The sequence below is a fragment of the Kryptolebias marmoratus genome, linkage group LG13, assembly GCF_001649575.2.
Source record: "Kryptolebias marmoratus isolate JLee-2015 linkage group LG13, ASM164957v2, whole genome shotgun sequence".
Classification (NCBI taxonomy): domain Eukaryota; kingdom Metazoa; phylum Chordata; class Actinopteri; order Cyprinodontiformes; family Rivulidae; genus Kryptolebias; species Kryptolebias marmoratus.
Window position 1 is genome coordinate 20335524 of NC_051442.1, and position 17637 is coordinate 20353160.

Below are 17637 nucleotides of genomic sequence, written 5' to 3' on the forward strand. Positions count from 1 at the left end.
CCTACATTTTCATGTAGGAACTGTACAAAAACAACCACAATCAGCAGAAATGTTAAAGCTTCTGTCAGGGGCTCTTTAAGGTCACCCTGGCAACTGTCACTCCTTGACTGCACCGTGAACAGGCAGACAAACAGACTCAAAAGTAATCCTAAACTAAGTCGTAATTTAAACAGTCTTGAACAGAGAACGGCAGAAGGCTGATGGTCACACAGGAAATTTTATGTTTCTAATGTTTTATGTAGGCGAGGCGACCCTTTTAGTTTTGAATAGAAGATTTTGAGCTATGTCTGTAGAAGTTTAGGGGTGCAAAAACCGTAAGTCCTATAGCAGTAAGGGCCATGCTTGGTGATGATGATGATGATTTAGTACTAAAGATGATATGAGTGTATGTTAGCAAAATTCAGGAAAGTTAGTGAGACATCAACTGTCAATTGCCTGTTTCTACTAAATCTCCAAAATTCATAAAAACTTAAAAGTACGATTCTTTAAAAGTCTGTAAAAAGATCAAAATTTCATCACAGAAAGTCCAACTTTGGATATTTATAACTACAGTAATGGCATCAAAAGATAAATCTAAAGACTGAAATCAAACTGAATTCCCACGGCTTTGAGTTTGGTAAACACTATAATGGATGGTTCAACAATCAGCCTTTTTTAAATTTAATTAGAAATTATTTCCTTATTGCTCTTCATCAAACTTTATGGTGCTGTTAAAGTCGCTTCTACTCACTGGTTCTGACTCAAGTAGAGCTTGATAACTTGATTTGTTATCTGCACTTTTATAGTGTTTTATTGAATAACTAACTGCTTTGTTTTTATTACTTTGTATTTTTAGTGCATTTTACTACCTGTATTACCACTTTTGCGCTACAGCAGTCTGGTGCAGCCTTTGTTGTTTGTAAAGTACTACATAAATAAACCAGCTTCTATTTTTACAAAAAAAATACAGCCAAGTTATTGAATTTTGCCAAAATCTTGCTGAAACTAATTGCATTATAACAGAGTAAGAATGAACAAACCTGCGTGATCGTATCAAACTGTTTTATTGGACACATTTCAGCTCTTTGACACTCCAATGAACATCTTTACATTCACTCCTCACAAATCTGACACACAGAATCAGTCAGCATGAACTCTGAGCTGCTCAACCAGAAGACAGATGCTGCAGCTCTAATAAATATGAAAACAAAACTGTCAGATCCTCTGTTTATTAGCTACAGAATATAAGGGGTGTTAATAAATGCTGACAGGCCGCAGACCAGCCGGGAACCGCAGAACTGAGGCTGAAAATGGGTTCTGCAGTCATTGTAGCGATCATACGATTTATTTAAACTATCTTGTTGGAGATACAGAAAAAAACCGACGATGATTAATGTGGCCGATGCTGGCGACTGTCTCTGACACCAGCTCAGCTGGTCCGTTTCTTTCTGGTGACAAGTGAGTGATCACTGAGTGCTTTAAGTTCTACAGGCTCATACCTCCACCTCTGCCAGAAACGTGACTGTCATGTCCAACATTAGTTACATTTGACAAAGCCTTGGAGATCTTCCAGGAACTTGACGTATTCTTGATGCTCAATGGCGGTGCTCAGCTCTGAGAGCTCGTCAGCGAAGGTGTTGTCGATGCCGCGGTCGGCCAAGAAGTCCATCAGGTGGTCATACAGTGCCTGAGGAGAAACACAGGAGGCCAGAGATCCTCAGCCTCTTTAACCTGCACCTTGCTCCTCTTTTTTAGCCTTTTTTTTATGGTCTCAGCTCTTACCCAGTCCAGAGAGTCCGTGTTGAGCGTGTAGCTGGTCTCCTTCCAATCGGCGTCCCCCTCTGGCTGGAAACTGACCTCCCGAATATTAAAGATGTCGCTCTCCTCCTCGCCTTCGCCATGACCCATCTGCAACACGGAAATCCAGCTGACTATTTAACTGAAACCCTCAATTCGTAGAAAGGTGAGTCCAAAGCAAGCGACTCAGTGATATACGCTCATATTTTTAGTTTTACCTCATCTTCAGGAAACTGGCAGTCAAACACAAGGGAATGTTTCACAGCTTGTTTTGTTACTTCAACAACAAAGTTGGGCGTTGATATAATTTCTGGCTGTGAACAGAAAGAATAATAAAATTATCAGTCAAATTTAAAGGTTATTATTGTTCATTATTCTAACTTCCAGATTAATTGACAGTTTTATCTTTCCACAATCCATCAGGTCCCAAAGGGAGATAGAATCCCACAGGCTCACCTCCTCCTCTGCAGATTTCTGTGGCTGCCCCTCCTCCACCTCCTCCTCGAAGTTAGGAGGAACACTGTTGTTCACGTTGAATGTGACAGTAATTCTGAAAAACAAACTGCAAGGTGAGCTCACGTTGGGGAGCAAACTCTACTTTTAGATGCATCGCTAATATGGAAGCCTTTGAAATGATTTTAAAATGTCAAATATGTATTTATTTAATATTAATCTGTGCTGACACTTTAGGGGAGGCTGAAGAGTTGTCGCTGTGTCATGGTACCGATTGTTATTATTATAGTAAAGATGTGTGTGTTCTCCATCTTTTATTTCCTGAACCCCAAGGAATATGCCTGTAAGTAACAGGTGAAATTATAACATGACTTTTCATTGGAAATGACTATAAAATGTTTGATGGTCAAGTGGTTAGCAGGTCTTCAGGTTCTACAGAAGCCTGTTAATCATTCATTCAAATTATGTGTCAAAACAGAGAAACAACTAAAACCTGCAGGATAGTGGCCCTCCAGGACCACTGATCTAAGCTAACAGTTGGTCAGCAGCCTATGATTACTATACGTTATGATGCCTCTTTATTAGGCAGGGAAATATATAATTAGGTGCTTATGTAAAAAGTCATAATCATTAAAGTTTCAAGATTAGATTAAATGCATTGATAATCCTTTTATAATCACATCAATGCCCTCTGACTCGTAACTGAATCAAATTATGAGGTGCCTAAAAACTCCCCACCTCTAGTTGTGCATCGCCTTGTCTACAACAAATGTCTGCTGCATCCTTACTTGTCTCCAGAAGCGTGTTTTGTGAGTTTGGCTTCTGTGCCGTTCAACTCCAGCTCCCATCCTCCCGACATCTTAGGGAGGTTTTTATTTTTCTGGATCTTTTTCTCTTCTTTGATTTCATCGGACAGGAAGTCGCCAAACGCTTTGTCACCTGATTAAAAAGTGAGACAAAAAAATCCAAACATTTGTTTTATGCAACTGCAGGGGAACTTAGGATGTATTCAGCAAGTCATATACAACAAAGTGACTGACTTTATTAGGAAAAAGTAAAACAATGTTGGCAAATACTTTAATAAATACCCAAACTGTATTCATTTCATAATAATCACAGAGAGCCAAGGTTTGCAGTTAAACGTAATACTTCCCAAATAATTTCATGTTAACATAAAACACAAATAGAACCCTTATAATCTATTAAAGTTATTTTTCAAAAACCTGCATAATGCCCATTTTAATTAAGCTTTTAGATGACCATATCCTTCCAAAGAGAATCCTAGCTCTTCAATTTGATGCTGCTACATGGCAATTCCACTAAAAGCAAGAAAAAAGTACTGACTTAACAGATTATAAGTTTATAAAGATAAAATAGGTGATGTTTAACTGAGTTTCGTTACATCAGTCTTCTTTGTGCAGCCAAGTTGAGGTTGTAGGCTAACAGCTAGCTTGTCGAAAAAACACTCTAAAAATGAAACTTGCCTTCTGTGTGCAGTCCTCCACAGCCACACGACACCGACGGACCCAACACCTTCGAGCTGAACAGTTTGGGCCTGTATCCCGAAGACGCTCCGCTGTTACTCAGCATCCACATGGAGCGGGTGAACGGCCGCGTCGTGACCGAGCTCGGGGTGCGCAGCGTCGGGCAGCTGAGCGGCAGGGCTCGCGCTGACGCTCCCGGAGCGGCTGAAGAAAGGCGCACAGCGGCGCCCACCGCCCGGACAACTGACTTCAGCATTACTGTGTGAAAATACAAAGACTTGTAACAACAGAATAAATTACTTAGACCCCAAAGAAAGCCACTGCCTGCCCTACAGCTCAGTGCCGCTTCTAGAAGATGCAGGAAGCACGTGTGGAAGGACACATTGACCTAGCGTCACTACGACCTCTGCGCCGGAAGTAATACTGTAAAAGGTGAAAACAACACATTACAGTCACTTAAAACTACTATAAGCATCACTTTATACAATGTAAATCAGTCATAAAATTTAATAATATATTATAAAAAATTTACATTAAGAACAATTTAAAAAACTGCAACTGGTATTAGTTTTTGATAGCGCCCCCTTGTGGCTACACTAAATATAGGTCGTTCCAGCTGGACTTGTTGTTGGTTTTACAACAGTCCAAAAACAGCAGCTAATTATGTGTGATAGGAATCAAATCCTGCATACTGTTCCAGGTTTAGATTTTTAGATTTGTGTGTCAATTTTAAAACAATTTTTGTTCCCAAAATAGTAGTAAATCTACTGTAATGTTCTGTTTTATAACGTGTATGTTTATTTAAAATAAGTTAATGTGGTAAAGTTTTTTTCCTTAATTTTTACTGGCTTTACAGTGCATCCTGTGAGAATCAACAGCTACCCATAATGTTGAGAAGATATTTCATGTAGTGCTTTATCTGAATTTCACAAGTTTCTGCTGCCTCAAAATGCAAATAAGACTAAATTTATGTACAGTTTTTAAATTAAATAGTCATTCATGGGTCTGTATATGCCCGTGTGCTAAATGATTAAAGCTGTTGGATTTCCCTTGATGATTCCTTGACCACCTGCTCATTTGAACAACTTCATTTTTGTTTTTACAAATAAGAGTTTGGAAACCCTAATGTTTGTCTGGACCTGAAAAGTACTGAAATCAAATTCCATACTTTTCCATATTTTAAGACTGCATAAAAAGAAATCCTGCTCTCAACAAGAGACAAGAGGTTAAATAAAATGATCATCACTGAAACACGAATCAGTCAGTTCCTAATAAAGACACGTCTGTTTCTACAAACTAGACTTTAAAGATCCTTTAAATAAAACAATTTTGGGGTACAGTACTCAGTATTGTTCTGAAAGACTGGGTTACATCAGTTTCAGGGTAACAAAGTGAACAGGTTGCATCATTTATATGTGTATTGCTGCTGCCAGAAGATGGCGCTGTTCTACAGTATAAATGTAATTTTAGAGGGCTCCTGAAGCTGCTCTCCTGACTTGACCACATTGTTCTCTGAAAATAAAATATGTTGCCATTCAGGAAGACTTATCAGCAGCAGTTATAGAGCAGGACTGGGCAACATTTGGTTAGGAAGAGCCACAACACACTCAGTCTGCTCGTCACCACCCACACCTTCAAAACTTTGCAGCACTAAAAACAGCATTTTTACAGCAACATTTGTTGCAGATTTGTGGATGTGTAACATATTTTGTAAAAATGGTTATTCAAGGCATTACAGGAAGGCACTTATCTTTTTATTGCTCGCAGCCAAAAGAAGAAAACGGACATCGTTGTTTTTTTTTCCATGACTGAGTGTTCAAGCGTCTGTTAACAAAATGTCTTGTGAACCAATGGATGCATTTTAATGAAATCTTCAGAAGGTAATCACTGGATGCACATCTACAACTGATTACCTTTTGAAGTTGACCAAAGTCAAGATGGCCGCCACAGTCAACTGCACTTCAAAAACACAAAAATGGCTACAACTCAGTCAGGCTTACAAATATTGATCTGAAATTTGGCGTGGCCGTAGCTGAGACTGATCCCCACTACACATTCTGAGCTTTGCTTAAAACGTTAACATTAACTGTTGATGTCAATCCTGTTTGTCTGTTAGCAAAATATCTCATGAACCGGTGGGCAGACTTTAATGAAACTCCAAAAGTAATCACTGAATGTACATCTACATCTGATTATCATTTGGAGTCAATCCAATTCAACATGGCTGTTACAGGTAATCAACATTACCCAACACACAAATGACTATAACTCACCCAATTCTACAGATACTGAGCTAAACTCTGGTGTGGTAGCGGCTGAGAGTCAGTCCCAAAAACATACTCTTGTGCTACACAGCAAGATATCGCAATATTGCATGACTGTGCATGTTATTTTCAAAGTTTGACCAGAACAACAACAACTCTGCCACTTCTCATTACTCTGCCACTTCTCATTACAAAGTGAACTCATTCTAAAAAGCGGCGGCGGGTGATATGCATTCCTTCAAGGAACGCTAGACTTTTAACTAAATATTCGCTTTCAAACAGGTGTAAGAATTTTTATTTTATTAAAAATTGTAACAGTTGTGGCTCTGAAAAACTCCCACTTATATCTTACATGGCATACGTTTAATGAAGTCATTCAAAGCGTGGACTTGTTTCTATGAACTGCATGCAGGCGTTTAAAGGAGGAACTTCACTTCCAAACTTTTCATGCAGGCTGAACTTTAGATTTATTTAGTAAAAAAAACAAAAAAACTTGTTCATTCTCTGCAGGAACCTCACATGCATTTGATGTTTGTTTACAAAGGTAAAAATTCTGCCTGTCATTCTTGATGCAGTGTATATATATATATATATATATATATATATATATATATATATAGGACACAATCCTGAGTAGTGAGAGAAAGAAGGAAGAACTGTCTCACCTTTTCTTCAACTAAATGTGACTAATAGAGGCTGAAATGTTTCTGTCTGCCTTTTGTCCAACAAGCAAAGCCTGGTGATATGTTCATGCAGCTCCAAGCTGATCTGAAGACTCACACTGAGGGTGAACTCCTAACACGATGTCATTAATGTCACAGAACGATATTTCAGAAAGTTGGAACCTGGCAGGATAAAATGTCTTGAAGCCTTTGGTGCAGTAACACCGCCTGCAGCATTAAGCCTCTCCATCAGTGAAGTGTCACACTCAGCCGACAGGAGGAACCGGACCCACCGCAGCTTTTACAGAAAACACGAATATGAGGAAAACAAGCATATTGATTTCATTAGCTGGGTAGTCTGTTTACCAGCTTATAAAATAGTGCTGGTTGTAAAAGCAGGTGATCTGTTTGTGGTGCAGCAGCGCAGAGCCGTTTCATTACATTGGTTGTTATGGAAATTGTTGGCTATTCATTAGATTAGGCTGTTGTCTGTTAACCGTTTCATAAATTAGACAATCAATGTGCACATAAACCAAAGGCTGAAGCTTCATTATTTTGTGATTTTTTTGTGTGTGTGTGTGCTTAAATTTCGTCTTGATTCACATTAAGATAATACCAGAGTCCGTATTCTAACACTGGAAGCCATTATGTAGTTTTCAACAATAAACTGTTTTTTACGCAGCTGCCAACATTAAGATAAACTGTGAATCCTGTGATTGTTTTTAAACAAATATTTCTGTTTTTTCATTTTGATCATATTTTTTAAATAAAAAATCCTGCTAATTTAAGCAAACTAAATCCTGCAGCTTTTTGCAGAGCAACAAAAGGTCAGCCGTGTCCCACAGCGGCTCAGCCTGCGACGAGCTGGACTGGAACCGCTCAGGATGAGTTGGTGGGTTTGGAGCCGAATTGTATGTTCATTTACAAGTAAAATTAACTTAAAGTGGAAAATATCATCCCTTTTTAAAAGGATAAATTACCGCCGATGGACTCCAATGGTTGATATATTTATCCTGTTGCCCAACATTCTTCAGCATATTGAGGACCTGAGTGATCCGATCAGAGTTATCTCCATGCACTGCATTCACTCCCTGTCAGCGTACACGTCTGTGTGGACTGAATCTGTGCAGCCAGAGACAGAAGGCATGCGTTCTCCTGACATGCATGTTTAGCTGTCAACATTTTAGTGTCACAATCAACTGCATGCACAAGCTAACGGTTGCAGGTAGACAGATTTTTATAAAGAAGTCATATCGACGCAGAAATATTGTAAATGTGACTCAAACATATTTTCATGTTCATAGATTCTAACAAATTTACAGTTTCTGTTTATGAAAACCCATTTAGAACCACTCTGTATAAACCCAAACAAATACCAGCTGAGAAGGTTTCAAGACATTTCTGAATGCAAATCAAGTCCTGGATGTTCAAAGTTACACAACTAGCCTGCTGCCATGTTTGGTTTTTGGTTTCACAATTCCCAAAGTCTGTAAAAAGAATGTGAGGAGCAGCGTTCTGATTTCTGATGCTAACTGTGCTCCTGGGAAGTAATCTGTGCTGCCAACACTCATGCAAATCGTCAAAGAGCAATAAAAACAAGGGTTTCTCTCCAAGACGTTCTACATAGTGAGAAGAATTTCTTTTAGGCAAAAGAAATACAGTTGTTAACACGTGGAAGAAGTCCCGATATGTAGATTTGCTACAGCGACACATGCCAGGTCCATGTCAGCTGGGAGGTAGTGGAGTCCAGAGACGTTTCCAACGCAGATTATAACAGGACGCTGTGCATCCTGTTAGCTTTTGGTGAGGTGCAGTTTGCGGACGAAGTACTCCGACGCTGTGTCCAGCAGCCAGTCCGGATCGACCAAACACAGGTCCCTCATGTAGCAGCGGGACGTGTGCAGCAGCTCGTTGAAGATCACGTAGGCTGGCTTGGACTGGAAGAGGACGGACGACGGGTGGATGGCCACAGTCTGGTGGGTGTCCAGAGCCAAGTAGGTGCCGTCGGGCTGGAGCTCTGCGGTGTTGATGAACATCCCGTGTGCGAGGCAGCGCCGAACTTTCCCCGTGTCGGCCCCACACGACTCCAGCTTCATGTTCAGCTGGGGAAACAGAGAGTTTTAGTTACAAATGTCTGCCGAGTCAACCTGAAGGGATTTAATTAACATCAGTCTCATTACAGAACATGGGGAATCAAAATGTAAATACTGAAAACTGTTCACCAGACACAGAGACTCAGAGATAATGTGCTTATCATCAGGTCAGTAGGTGGACTAGAGTACAGAGGTTTGCTGGTAAGAGATAAAACTAACAATTAGTGTATGAATTGTTAGGAGTGTGTCAGAGCATATTAATGTCTCACAATTTAACAAACCACTAGTCTATCTACTTCTGATGAAAAAACCTGCAGTACTGATGACTGCTTCCAACTGTTCAATAAATCATCAGAATCATTTTCAATATTTGATAACTGTCCAGGATCACTTTCTGTAGGTGGAATTATACTGTAACAACAAGGAAGCTGCTGAAAACTCAGAAACCTGAGGCCTTGTTTACATGACAATAATCACTGGAAATGTTAGTGTTCTTTCAGTGTTTATCAAGGCGAATCAACAAGAAAAAAAAACATTTACATGAACATGGCTGTGCTCATTGAATCTGTTGTAGTTTTTATACCAGGCAGGGTTGCCAGACAGGAAATGACAAACTGTCATACTGTTGCTTCAAATTGACTGTATTTTGACCCAAAGTATTATATTTGCTGAGTGAGGTGAGCTTTCTCAGAGGGGGGAGGTTGTAAGATTAGTTGTGTGTTGTGATTAATGAATATGTGCACAGAGAAGAAGGGGACTTGACCCTAAAACTATCACATAACTAGCACTAAAAGAACAAACCTCCACCAAGGCCACAGCGTGATTTTAGAAAAATAGTGTCATACAGATCATAATCTGGATCAGCACCAAAATTTAATCCATTGTTTTTTGTCACAACCCCAACATTTCCTGAATATTTCCTCCAAATCTGTTCTTTAGTTTTTACCTGATCTTTGCTAACAGACAGACAAACAAACCAACGGACACAACTAAAAACAGAACTTCCTTGGTGAAGGAAACGGTCACCTGTGACCGTGACCTTTGACCTCACGATCTTGAAATTAATCGGTATCACCCTTGAACTAAGATGTGTCCAGATGTGCAGTACCTGGTTGCATAGTTACAGTACAAGGTTTAACTTTCCTGTTATACAGCTCCAGAGTTAGAGCACAGGAGGATCTGTGACCTTGACCTTTGACCCTGTCACCACCAAAATTTAATTACTTGTTCCTTGTAGCATGTTTGACGTGTCCTGAAACTTTCAGAAAATCCATTCGTAAATCTTTGAGTAATCTTGTACACAGACAGACAGATGCCACAGAAAACTTCACCTCCTTGGCGGAGGTAAAAAGGGTAATTATAGTTTATCTGGCAACCCTGATGCCAGGCTTTCAATGAGGGGCATGCAGTTTGAAGCAGTAAATACACAAACATTTGTTTGGAAAGGTTGGGTTGCTGCTACATGTTGAAAAAGGCTGAATGACAAACAGTACTCAGTTATTTGCTATCATTGTTGATCTGCTCGTGCAGAACAGCTACTGACTGCAGCCGTCCGGGTTCACACGTTACAGCTTCCTTTGAAACGCAAATGAGTGTCTGTTGTAGTTTAATTCGGACCGTTTTGACAAACGGCTATTTTGAACAGGATCAAGACCAAAATAGATCACTACCGTCTTAAAACAACTCTAATTTATTCATTTATAGCGATTCACGTAAATGCTTTATTTCTGAACTTTTACACCGCTGTCAGTTTCTTAATGCATGTTGATTTTCATAGAACTCATAGTTGTTCGTAAACACAAGTAGAAGCAGAACTTATGACAGTGAACACTTCTGAGGGATCCAAGGTCATGTCCAGCAGATATTTGATAATATTTTTGCCAAAACTACTGTCTAATGGATAACTAATGGCAAAGTGATGGTTTATAGCATTTGAACTACTATGGAATTTTGAAGACTGCAGCGTTGTAAATCCATTTAGAAGTGTGTCCATTCAGAGTGATAATACAAGTCTGAAAGAACCAGCTTACTAAGTAAATTGCTGTTGTTTTAAAACAACTTCAATCTTCAAAATTTCAAAGCGGTTCATGCAAATATTATGTAAAGTTCTATTGCATAGTTATTATGACAGAGACATTATGATATCACAATGAGACCTTACCACTGGATGCCCCTGAGGTGCTTCAACTAGCTGCTGCTATTTAAACTGTAACACTCGCATAAAACACTGAGAAACTCGACTTGTTTTTAAACAGCAGCAATCCACTGTGGTCTTGGTCCTTGTCTGCGTAGCTGTTAGCCTATAAATCCAGTCTTTTTCTCCAAACTGAGGTTGTTTAAGAGGCTGTTTACAACAGGAAAGATGTTGGTCATTTATAACTTTTACACAGAAACATATTTCAAAACGGCCAAACTATCTCTTTAAGCTGTGGCACTGATTTCACGTAACACTACAAAGACACAAACAACACACTAACGTTCAGGTTCATCATACAGAACAGCAGATTTGTACCTTTAGGCAGATTTCTCGGAGTTGAGCCTGAACTTCTTTCACCAGACTCATATTCCTGCTGTTGACAAAGTTTTCCCGACACCACTCCTTCAACGAACACAAAGGTTTGACACATTTAAAACTGTTAGGAAGCAGCTTTTCTGAGTTTTCTTTGGGAACTTTTCTTACATCGTACCAACCTTGTTGCCGCTGACTTTCTTGAAAGCTCTGTAAATACTGAGCAGGGTCATGTGGTCTCCTTCACTAGAGGTGAACTTCCTGCGAGCGGCGTGCACCTCGTCCCGCCGGGCTGGAGGGTTGTACAGCACACTGTCCACTGACAGCAGGGACACGATGCTCAGGATCTCCTCACAACAAGAATAATCTGGGGACAGCAGGATGGTCTGGGACAAAGTAAACAAGACAGAGAACACTGAATTCATTCTGACTCATCTTGCGCTGTGAGCTACAGACAAGTCACAAAAGAAAAAAAAAACAAAACAGAGATCTGAGCAGAGCTGAGCAAACGGTACCTTGGCATATCTAGGCTCCAGAGGGAAATTAGCCATTTTCTTCCCCAGAGAGGTGAGGAGAACCTGCTCCTCCTTCTTCTCCACAGCTCCCAGCAGCTCCAGCTGCTCCACAGCAGCACGGACAGCCTCTGGGATAAACAGGACATGTTCGCTACCAACACATTTGCTGGACAGGCAAACTAAGTTATGATCAACAGCATCTTACCTGGAGAAGGTTTGGACATGAAATCGAAATTCATCACATCTGGAATCCCGAGTGCCATGAGCTGCAGCATCACGCTGGCCAAGTTACACCTGCAGGACACGCAGGAAAACGGTTTTTCAGCCACTCTGACCGCAACACGTGAAGCACAGAGACGCTGAATCCTACCTTTGGATCTCAGGCACAGTCATGGGGATGAAGTTGTCGAACTCCTGCTCGGTGTAGAGGCGGTAGCAGAAGCCTGAGTCCTCCCTGCCAGCCCGACCCGCTCGCTGCCACGCCTGGGCCTTAGAGACCCGCTGCACTGCCAGCACCTCCAACCCACTGTCTGAGAACCCCGCCACATCAAAACCATCAGACTAGAGGACTAAACTCCAGCAGTTTATGCATTTGAAATATTGCATAAATATACAAACAATTATCTGATTTACAGTCGAGCCAAATGATTTACAAGAATGGTGAAATTACAAACAAAACAACCCAAAAAAATCAAATTTAGGACATTTCGAATCAAAATGTGTTCATCAGTGCCAGAAAACGGAGTGTAAAGAAAACCTTCAAGGATCTTTTACCACAAATAAAAGAAAAGTGTGCATTCCTGTACATTTAAAGAGCTTGATCCCACAGCAGATAAAAAGTAACAAAAACAAGCAGAGGGCTGCAAGAAGTTTCCAAAGCCATGGTTCTCTAACTCTGGTACAAGTACTATTATGGGTACTCAGGATCCCTTTAGTTACAGTCAGAAGAAATTTTGTCATCATTACGTACAAGTTAAATAACCAACTATTGATAAACTGAACTAGGGTGTAAAGCTACAAAGCAGAGGGAGCCAAAATATGAGTGTGAGAACATTTGACTCCAAATGGAAACAACTCAAGTGATTTGATTCTTATCTCAAGTTTATGATCAGTTGTTGTGGGTCACAGGAAGAGTGAAGATCACAGTTTATGTAGTGCTGTTCTTAGATCTTAAACCACACCCTTCAACTAAAGTTAGCTGCGGTTTTCAAATATCAGTGGCTTCCCCCAGGATCAGTCCAATGACCGAAACTGTTTGGAGAACAGAAACAAAGAGAAGGCACACTCAAGAGCCCTTCTCGTTTTTCAGCCCAGGAGTTAAAAGGTGAAGATGGTTAAAATTGTTACATGTGTTCGGTGATCAAAGTAACTCTAGGTTTGTTGTTAAGGTTTTGGGCTTCAGCATGGACCTTCACCCAAAGAAGGTCCAGCAGAGGACGATCAGACCTCACTGCGGACTCCTCATAGTCAGCTGGGTTTGTTGAAAGGTAAGGGTTAGAATAAGAAGCAGGTTCGGTCAACTTCTCTCTGCCAGATATTTGATCTGTTTGAAACATTTTAATGCAAACTTAAAAAAACAGCAGTACAAGCTAATACACGTAGATATGAACGATTATGAATAGATTTTCAAATGTCAAAAGTTAATTTTGTTAGTGTTATTTAAAAGCACGACACATAACAGACACATGGCTGAGTGAGTGATAAAGCTAATCAAAATGGAGCCTTCTGAATCGTAATCAAATCAAATTGTGAGGTGCCTAAAAATTCCCACCCCTGTAGAAGATCAGTCTGGTTTTCAAAGTGAAGCAGATGGAGAGTCGCCTTTTAGTTTTAAGCAGTTTTTCACAAGATAAATATAAGGTTCTGAAAAGGATCGTTTCATTCATCAGTTTCTTTAGTGAAATAAAAAATATGATTGGACTGAAACTGCTCACCAGGATTGAACCGTTTGGCCTTCACCATCCCCGTGTCTATGACGTATTTGATCCCAGAGATTGTGACTGATGTCTCAGCGATGTTGGTGGCCAGGATGACCTTCCTATGGCCCTAAACAACAATAAAGGAAACAAACACGAAGACATATGACATCATTACTATCTCAAATCGCAAACATACTGTCAGGAAGAACAATTCAGTGTTTAGACACACTAGCTTTTTACATTTACCTTCGGTGCTGGGTGAAAGACCCTGAGCTGCTGTGCTGGGGGCAGCGATGCGTACAAAGGGATGACGACCATGGGACCACAGCCATCGGGGAGGTGCTTGGCGATGTCTCGGCACGTCCTCGCCAGAGCCTCGATCTCCTCTTGGCCCGTCATGAACACTAAGATGTCGTGAGATGGTGGCGCCTCCTGGTTTAAAACAACAGACGCAGCAGGTCAGAAGGAAAGGCTTAACCCATCACCACACAGTGTCCAGGAAGAACCAGAGAAATCCCATTTTCTGCCTAAATGAAGTGTGAATATTGCCAGCTGAATGACTCTCCTGAAATCCGATGAGACACTCAAACTGAGCTGTTAAAGCTAAAAAAAAAAAAGCAGAACACAAGCTAAACACTAAAAAGTAGCAAAAGACCGGTTAAAAGTAGCACAACATTAGCTAAAAGTAACAAAAGTCTAGCTCAAATCTAAAAGTAGCGGCAAAAAACCAGCACGTTTGCTGAAGTAGATTTCAAAGAGAACAACGTTCTTAAAGGAACAAAAAAGATTTTTATGTATTTTTATGGAGAAAATATTTGTAATTTAACTTATTTCAACTCCATGTATTTATATAAACACCAATTCACAACAAAAGTCATCTCAAGGTGCTTTACCAAAGAAAAAACATGTCCAAATCACAAATTTGTCAATAAAGTTAAATATTTTGAAAAGTAAAAATGCTACACAAACTGAAAGTCATGGCATGCATTTTCTGAATGAACTGAAGGTTTTGATACATGAGTGGTTGAAATAGCACAAACTATTCAGAAGCATCTAGATTGCAAAAATAAAAAACAAAAAAAGCAGCCGTTTTTCTGCTGCATGTATCAAAACTACCTGATGGATTTGGAAGACAGAAACGAGCGCCCCCTGTAGGTAGTCTGGCTGAGGCTGCTTGGTGTAGTAGATCTGGATGGGGTGCTGCCTGCCCTCCAGGTACAACACAGGCGACTTGTTAAAGTACTCTGAGAACAAATCCACATCCATCGTGGCAGACATCACTATGACCTGCGCAGGGGAAGGAAAAACAAAAACCAGCTAGCTCCAATAAGTGATCTGCAAATAATTTTTTTTTTTTTTTTTTTAAAGTAATAGGCTGCCCTCCCACCTTCAGGGGAACCTTGTTTATCTCCCTGCGCCGGCGCTGAGCGGTCTTAACCACGCCAAACAGCACGTCGGTGTGCACGGTGCGCTCGTGAGCTTCGTCCAGGACCACCACGGTGTAGCGCAGCAGTAAGGGGTCTCCTATGGCCTCGCGGAGGAGCATCCCGTCTGTCATGAACTTCAGCTTCGTCTCAGACGAGGTGACATCCTCAAAACGCACCGTGTAACCGACCTGAAAGCGACGCAAATGTTACACTGAGACTTCGAGACAAGGCAGGTTTATCCGGATGGCACCAACTGTCTACAAGGCAACACAAAATGCTTTATAAATATAGAGAAATAAAAAGAAAGATTGAAAGACAAAAAAAATATTAGCATTACATTCAAATTTAGGTTCTGCATAAAGGAAAACTATAAAACAACAACTACAATTTTAAACAGGTATAAAACTAAGAACTAATACAAACTGATTCCACTTTAGGGAACAATATTGGGTTGAGTCCCAATTTAAAGGAACCAACAGGTTCCACACATTTCAGGAAGTTGGTTTTAGAGTTTAGGAGCATGAATAAGATGCTGCTGTCTGACTGATTTTAACAGATGCCTTTAAAAAACCATGACAATAATAATAATAATGATCTATCCTACTAAAAATAAAAGCCTGCACCAGTTTGTCCTGTTTAGACAGGAATCTCTTAACCCTTGGCTGATTTAGTGATAGACTTGATGTAACTGTTAAAATTAAGGTCCGAGTCCATCACTGCACCCAGATTTCTGTCGTGCTCTTTAGATTTTAGTCCAGTTTCGTGCTGATCTCTAGTCTTGCACAAACAATGCCTTAAGTTTTTCTGCACTGAGCTGGAAGAAAAGTCCAGGCCCATCCTTTCACTGATGTTGTGGACACACACACCACTGTCATGTTGTGACACAAATGCAGAGCTGTGTCATCAGCAATAAAAATAAAAGAGATGCTAAAATACTCTCCAACAGTGGTGTCCAATCCTGGTCCTGGAGGGTCACTATCCTGCAGGCTTTAGATGCTTCCCTGCTCTTCAGCAGGGCTTAAGGTTCTGAAGAAGCCTGTCAAACAAGAGAAACCCCTACAACATGCAGGATAGTCACCCTCCAGGACCAGGATTGGACACCACTGTTCTATAATCTGAGTTAAAACGAGCATTCAGATATTAAACAAGTGCCTCAAGAACAGAGCCTTGAGGAACCCCGATCTCTATTCACTCAGATTCCTAACAGCCAAATAAAACAAAGCAGTCCCGGTCAGATCCAAACAACTTTAGAACAGTCTAAGAAAGCTTCGCCCACTTCCCCAGTCTGTCAATTATGCACCAAGACCCTTCAGCTTGTTACAACTCCAACATCGGTCCAAAGCCTGTGCCAGTCAGCACGCGCTTCAGGAGTTAGTGCGAAACAGAGGGCACCACAGACACGTTCAGGAACGGTGAATACCAGCTTCCCAAGCTGAGTCCTCCTCTCCTCCGCCACCCTTCCTGCCAGGGAGATGGCAGCGACTCGCCGTGGCTGGGTGATGGCAATGATGCCCTGTCTGCCGGTGCCACACTCATACAGGTACTGAGGGATCTGAGTGGTCTTCCCTGAGCCGGTCTCACCTGATAACATCACAAAGAGAGGGTTAACCTCAAACAGGCAACACAAATCAATACAACAGGAGTTGCTCAATAAAACGTTTTAGTACATATCACTTTATGGGACAAATGTTATCCATATCTATCTATAACTCTACACAAGCTAAAAGAAATGTGCGTTTTAAAGTGTGCAGCCTGGCAGTAGAAGCTACCAGCAGCTCTAGTGGGGGTTACCGATAACGATAGCGTTGTTAAGCTGTCTGAGTTGGTACACCAGCTGTGGTTTCGCCTGGTAGATTGGAAGTCGCTTCCTCTGGACGTCAATCGGAGTGGTCACATTGTTGTTTCCCTTTCTGGGCAGCAGCATTCCAGGTTTATTCTTCTCCAGGCGGAAGAACACGGACCCCGGCTTGAATTTCTTCGCCGGAGGAGGGTCGGGGTCGTGGGGCATGGTCCAGAGGAGGTCGGGGTGGCGGGAGAAGCTCTGCGGCTCCTTTCTCGTGTCGCGCAGAGGACCGAGCAAAGTTTCCTGCTGCCTCGGTCTGCGTGTTTGACAGGCGCGCGAGCGTCACTGCGGATGTTTTGCTGCATCTGCGAAAACGTCACACCACGTGGTCAGACGCCGCGCACACGTTTGACGTCACGGGCTTGCGCCAATTTGATTTTTTTTTATCTATGTATTCATGTATTTATTTTTACTGCAGAAAAGTTGCCGCTTTAAGTGAAACACAGAAACAACGACACAATTGAAACTAGAGAAGTTGCATTTCCTGCGAAAATGCAGTGTGAATGCTTTTTTTGCTGAATGATTTTGCTGAAAGCGACTGAAGATATGCTGAACAGCTGAAGTTTAATGAAGATGCAAAAAGTGGAACAGAAGCTGATTTGTAGAAGATTTGCATAAGCTAGAAGAACAAAAGCTGAAAGAAGCAGAAATTAGTTTAAAAAGCTGAAATTAGTTGAAAGAAGCTGAAAATG

General features: G+C 41.0%; 2 protein-coding genes across 2 annotated transcripts; both read right to left on the reverse strand.

The window, feature by feature from the left end:
• Positions 1-1024: 1024 nt before the first annotated feature.
• On the reverse strand, positions 1025-4104 carry LOC108233811 (complement component 1, q subcomponent binding protein). The gene is made up of 6 exons (XM_017412503.3): positions 3714-4104; positions 3018-3168; positions 2233-2326; positions 1995-2090; positions 1762-1887; positions 1025-1666 (listed from the first exon to the last, which is right to left on the reverse strand). Exons 1-6 carry the CDS (start codon positions 3967-3969, stop codon positions 1517-1519), a joined length of 873 nt encoding a protein of 290 aa, XP_017267992.1. The 5' UTR covers positions 3970-4104; the 3' UTR covers positions 1025-1516.
• A 2158-nt stretch (positions 4105-6262) lies between these two features.
• On the reverse strand, positions 6263-17266 carry dhx33 (DEAH (Asp-Glu-Ala-His) box polypeptide 33). The gene is made up of 12 exons (XM_017412693.3): positions 16894-17266; positions 16523-16683; positions 15063-15290; positions 14792-14962; positions 13922-14107; positions 13691-13802; positions 12127-12286; positions 11962-12050; positions 11757-11884; positions 11424-11627; positions 11245-11331; positions 6263-8741 (listed from the first exon to the last, which is right to left on the reverse strand). The coding sequence occupies exons 1-12, from the start codon at positions 17108-17110 to the stop codon at positions 8433-8435; spliced, it is 2052 nt and encodes a 683-aa protein (XP_017268182.1). The 5' UTR covers positions 17111-17266; the 3' UTR covers positions 6263-8432.
• Positions 17267-17637: the final 371 nt, after the last annotated feature.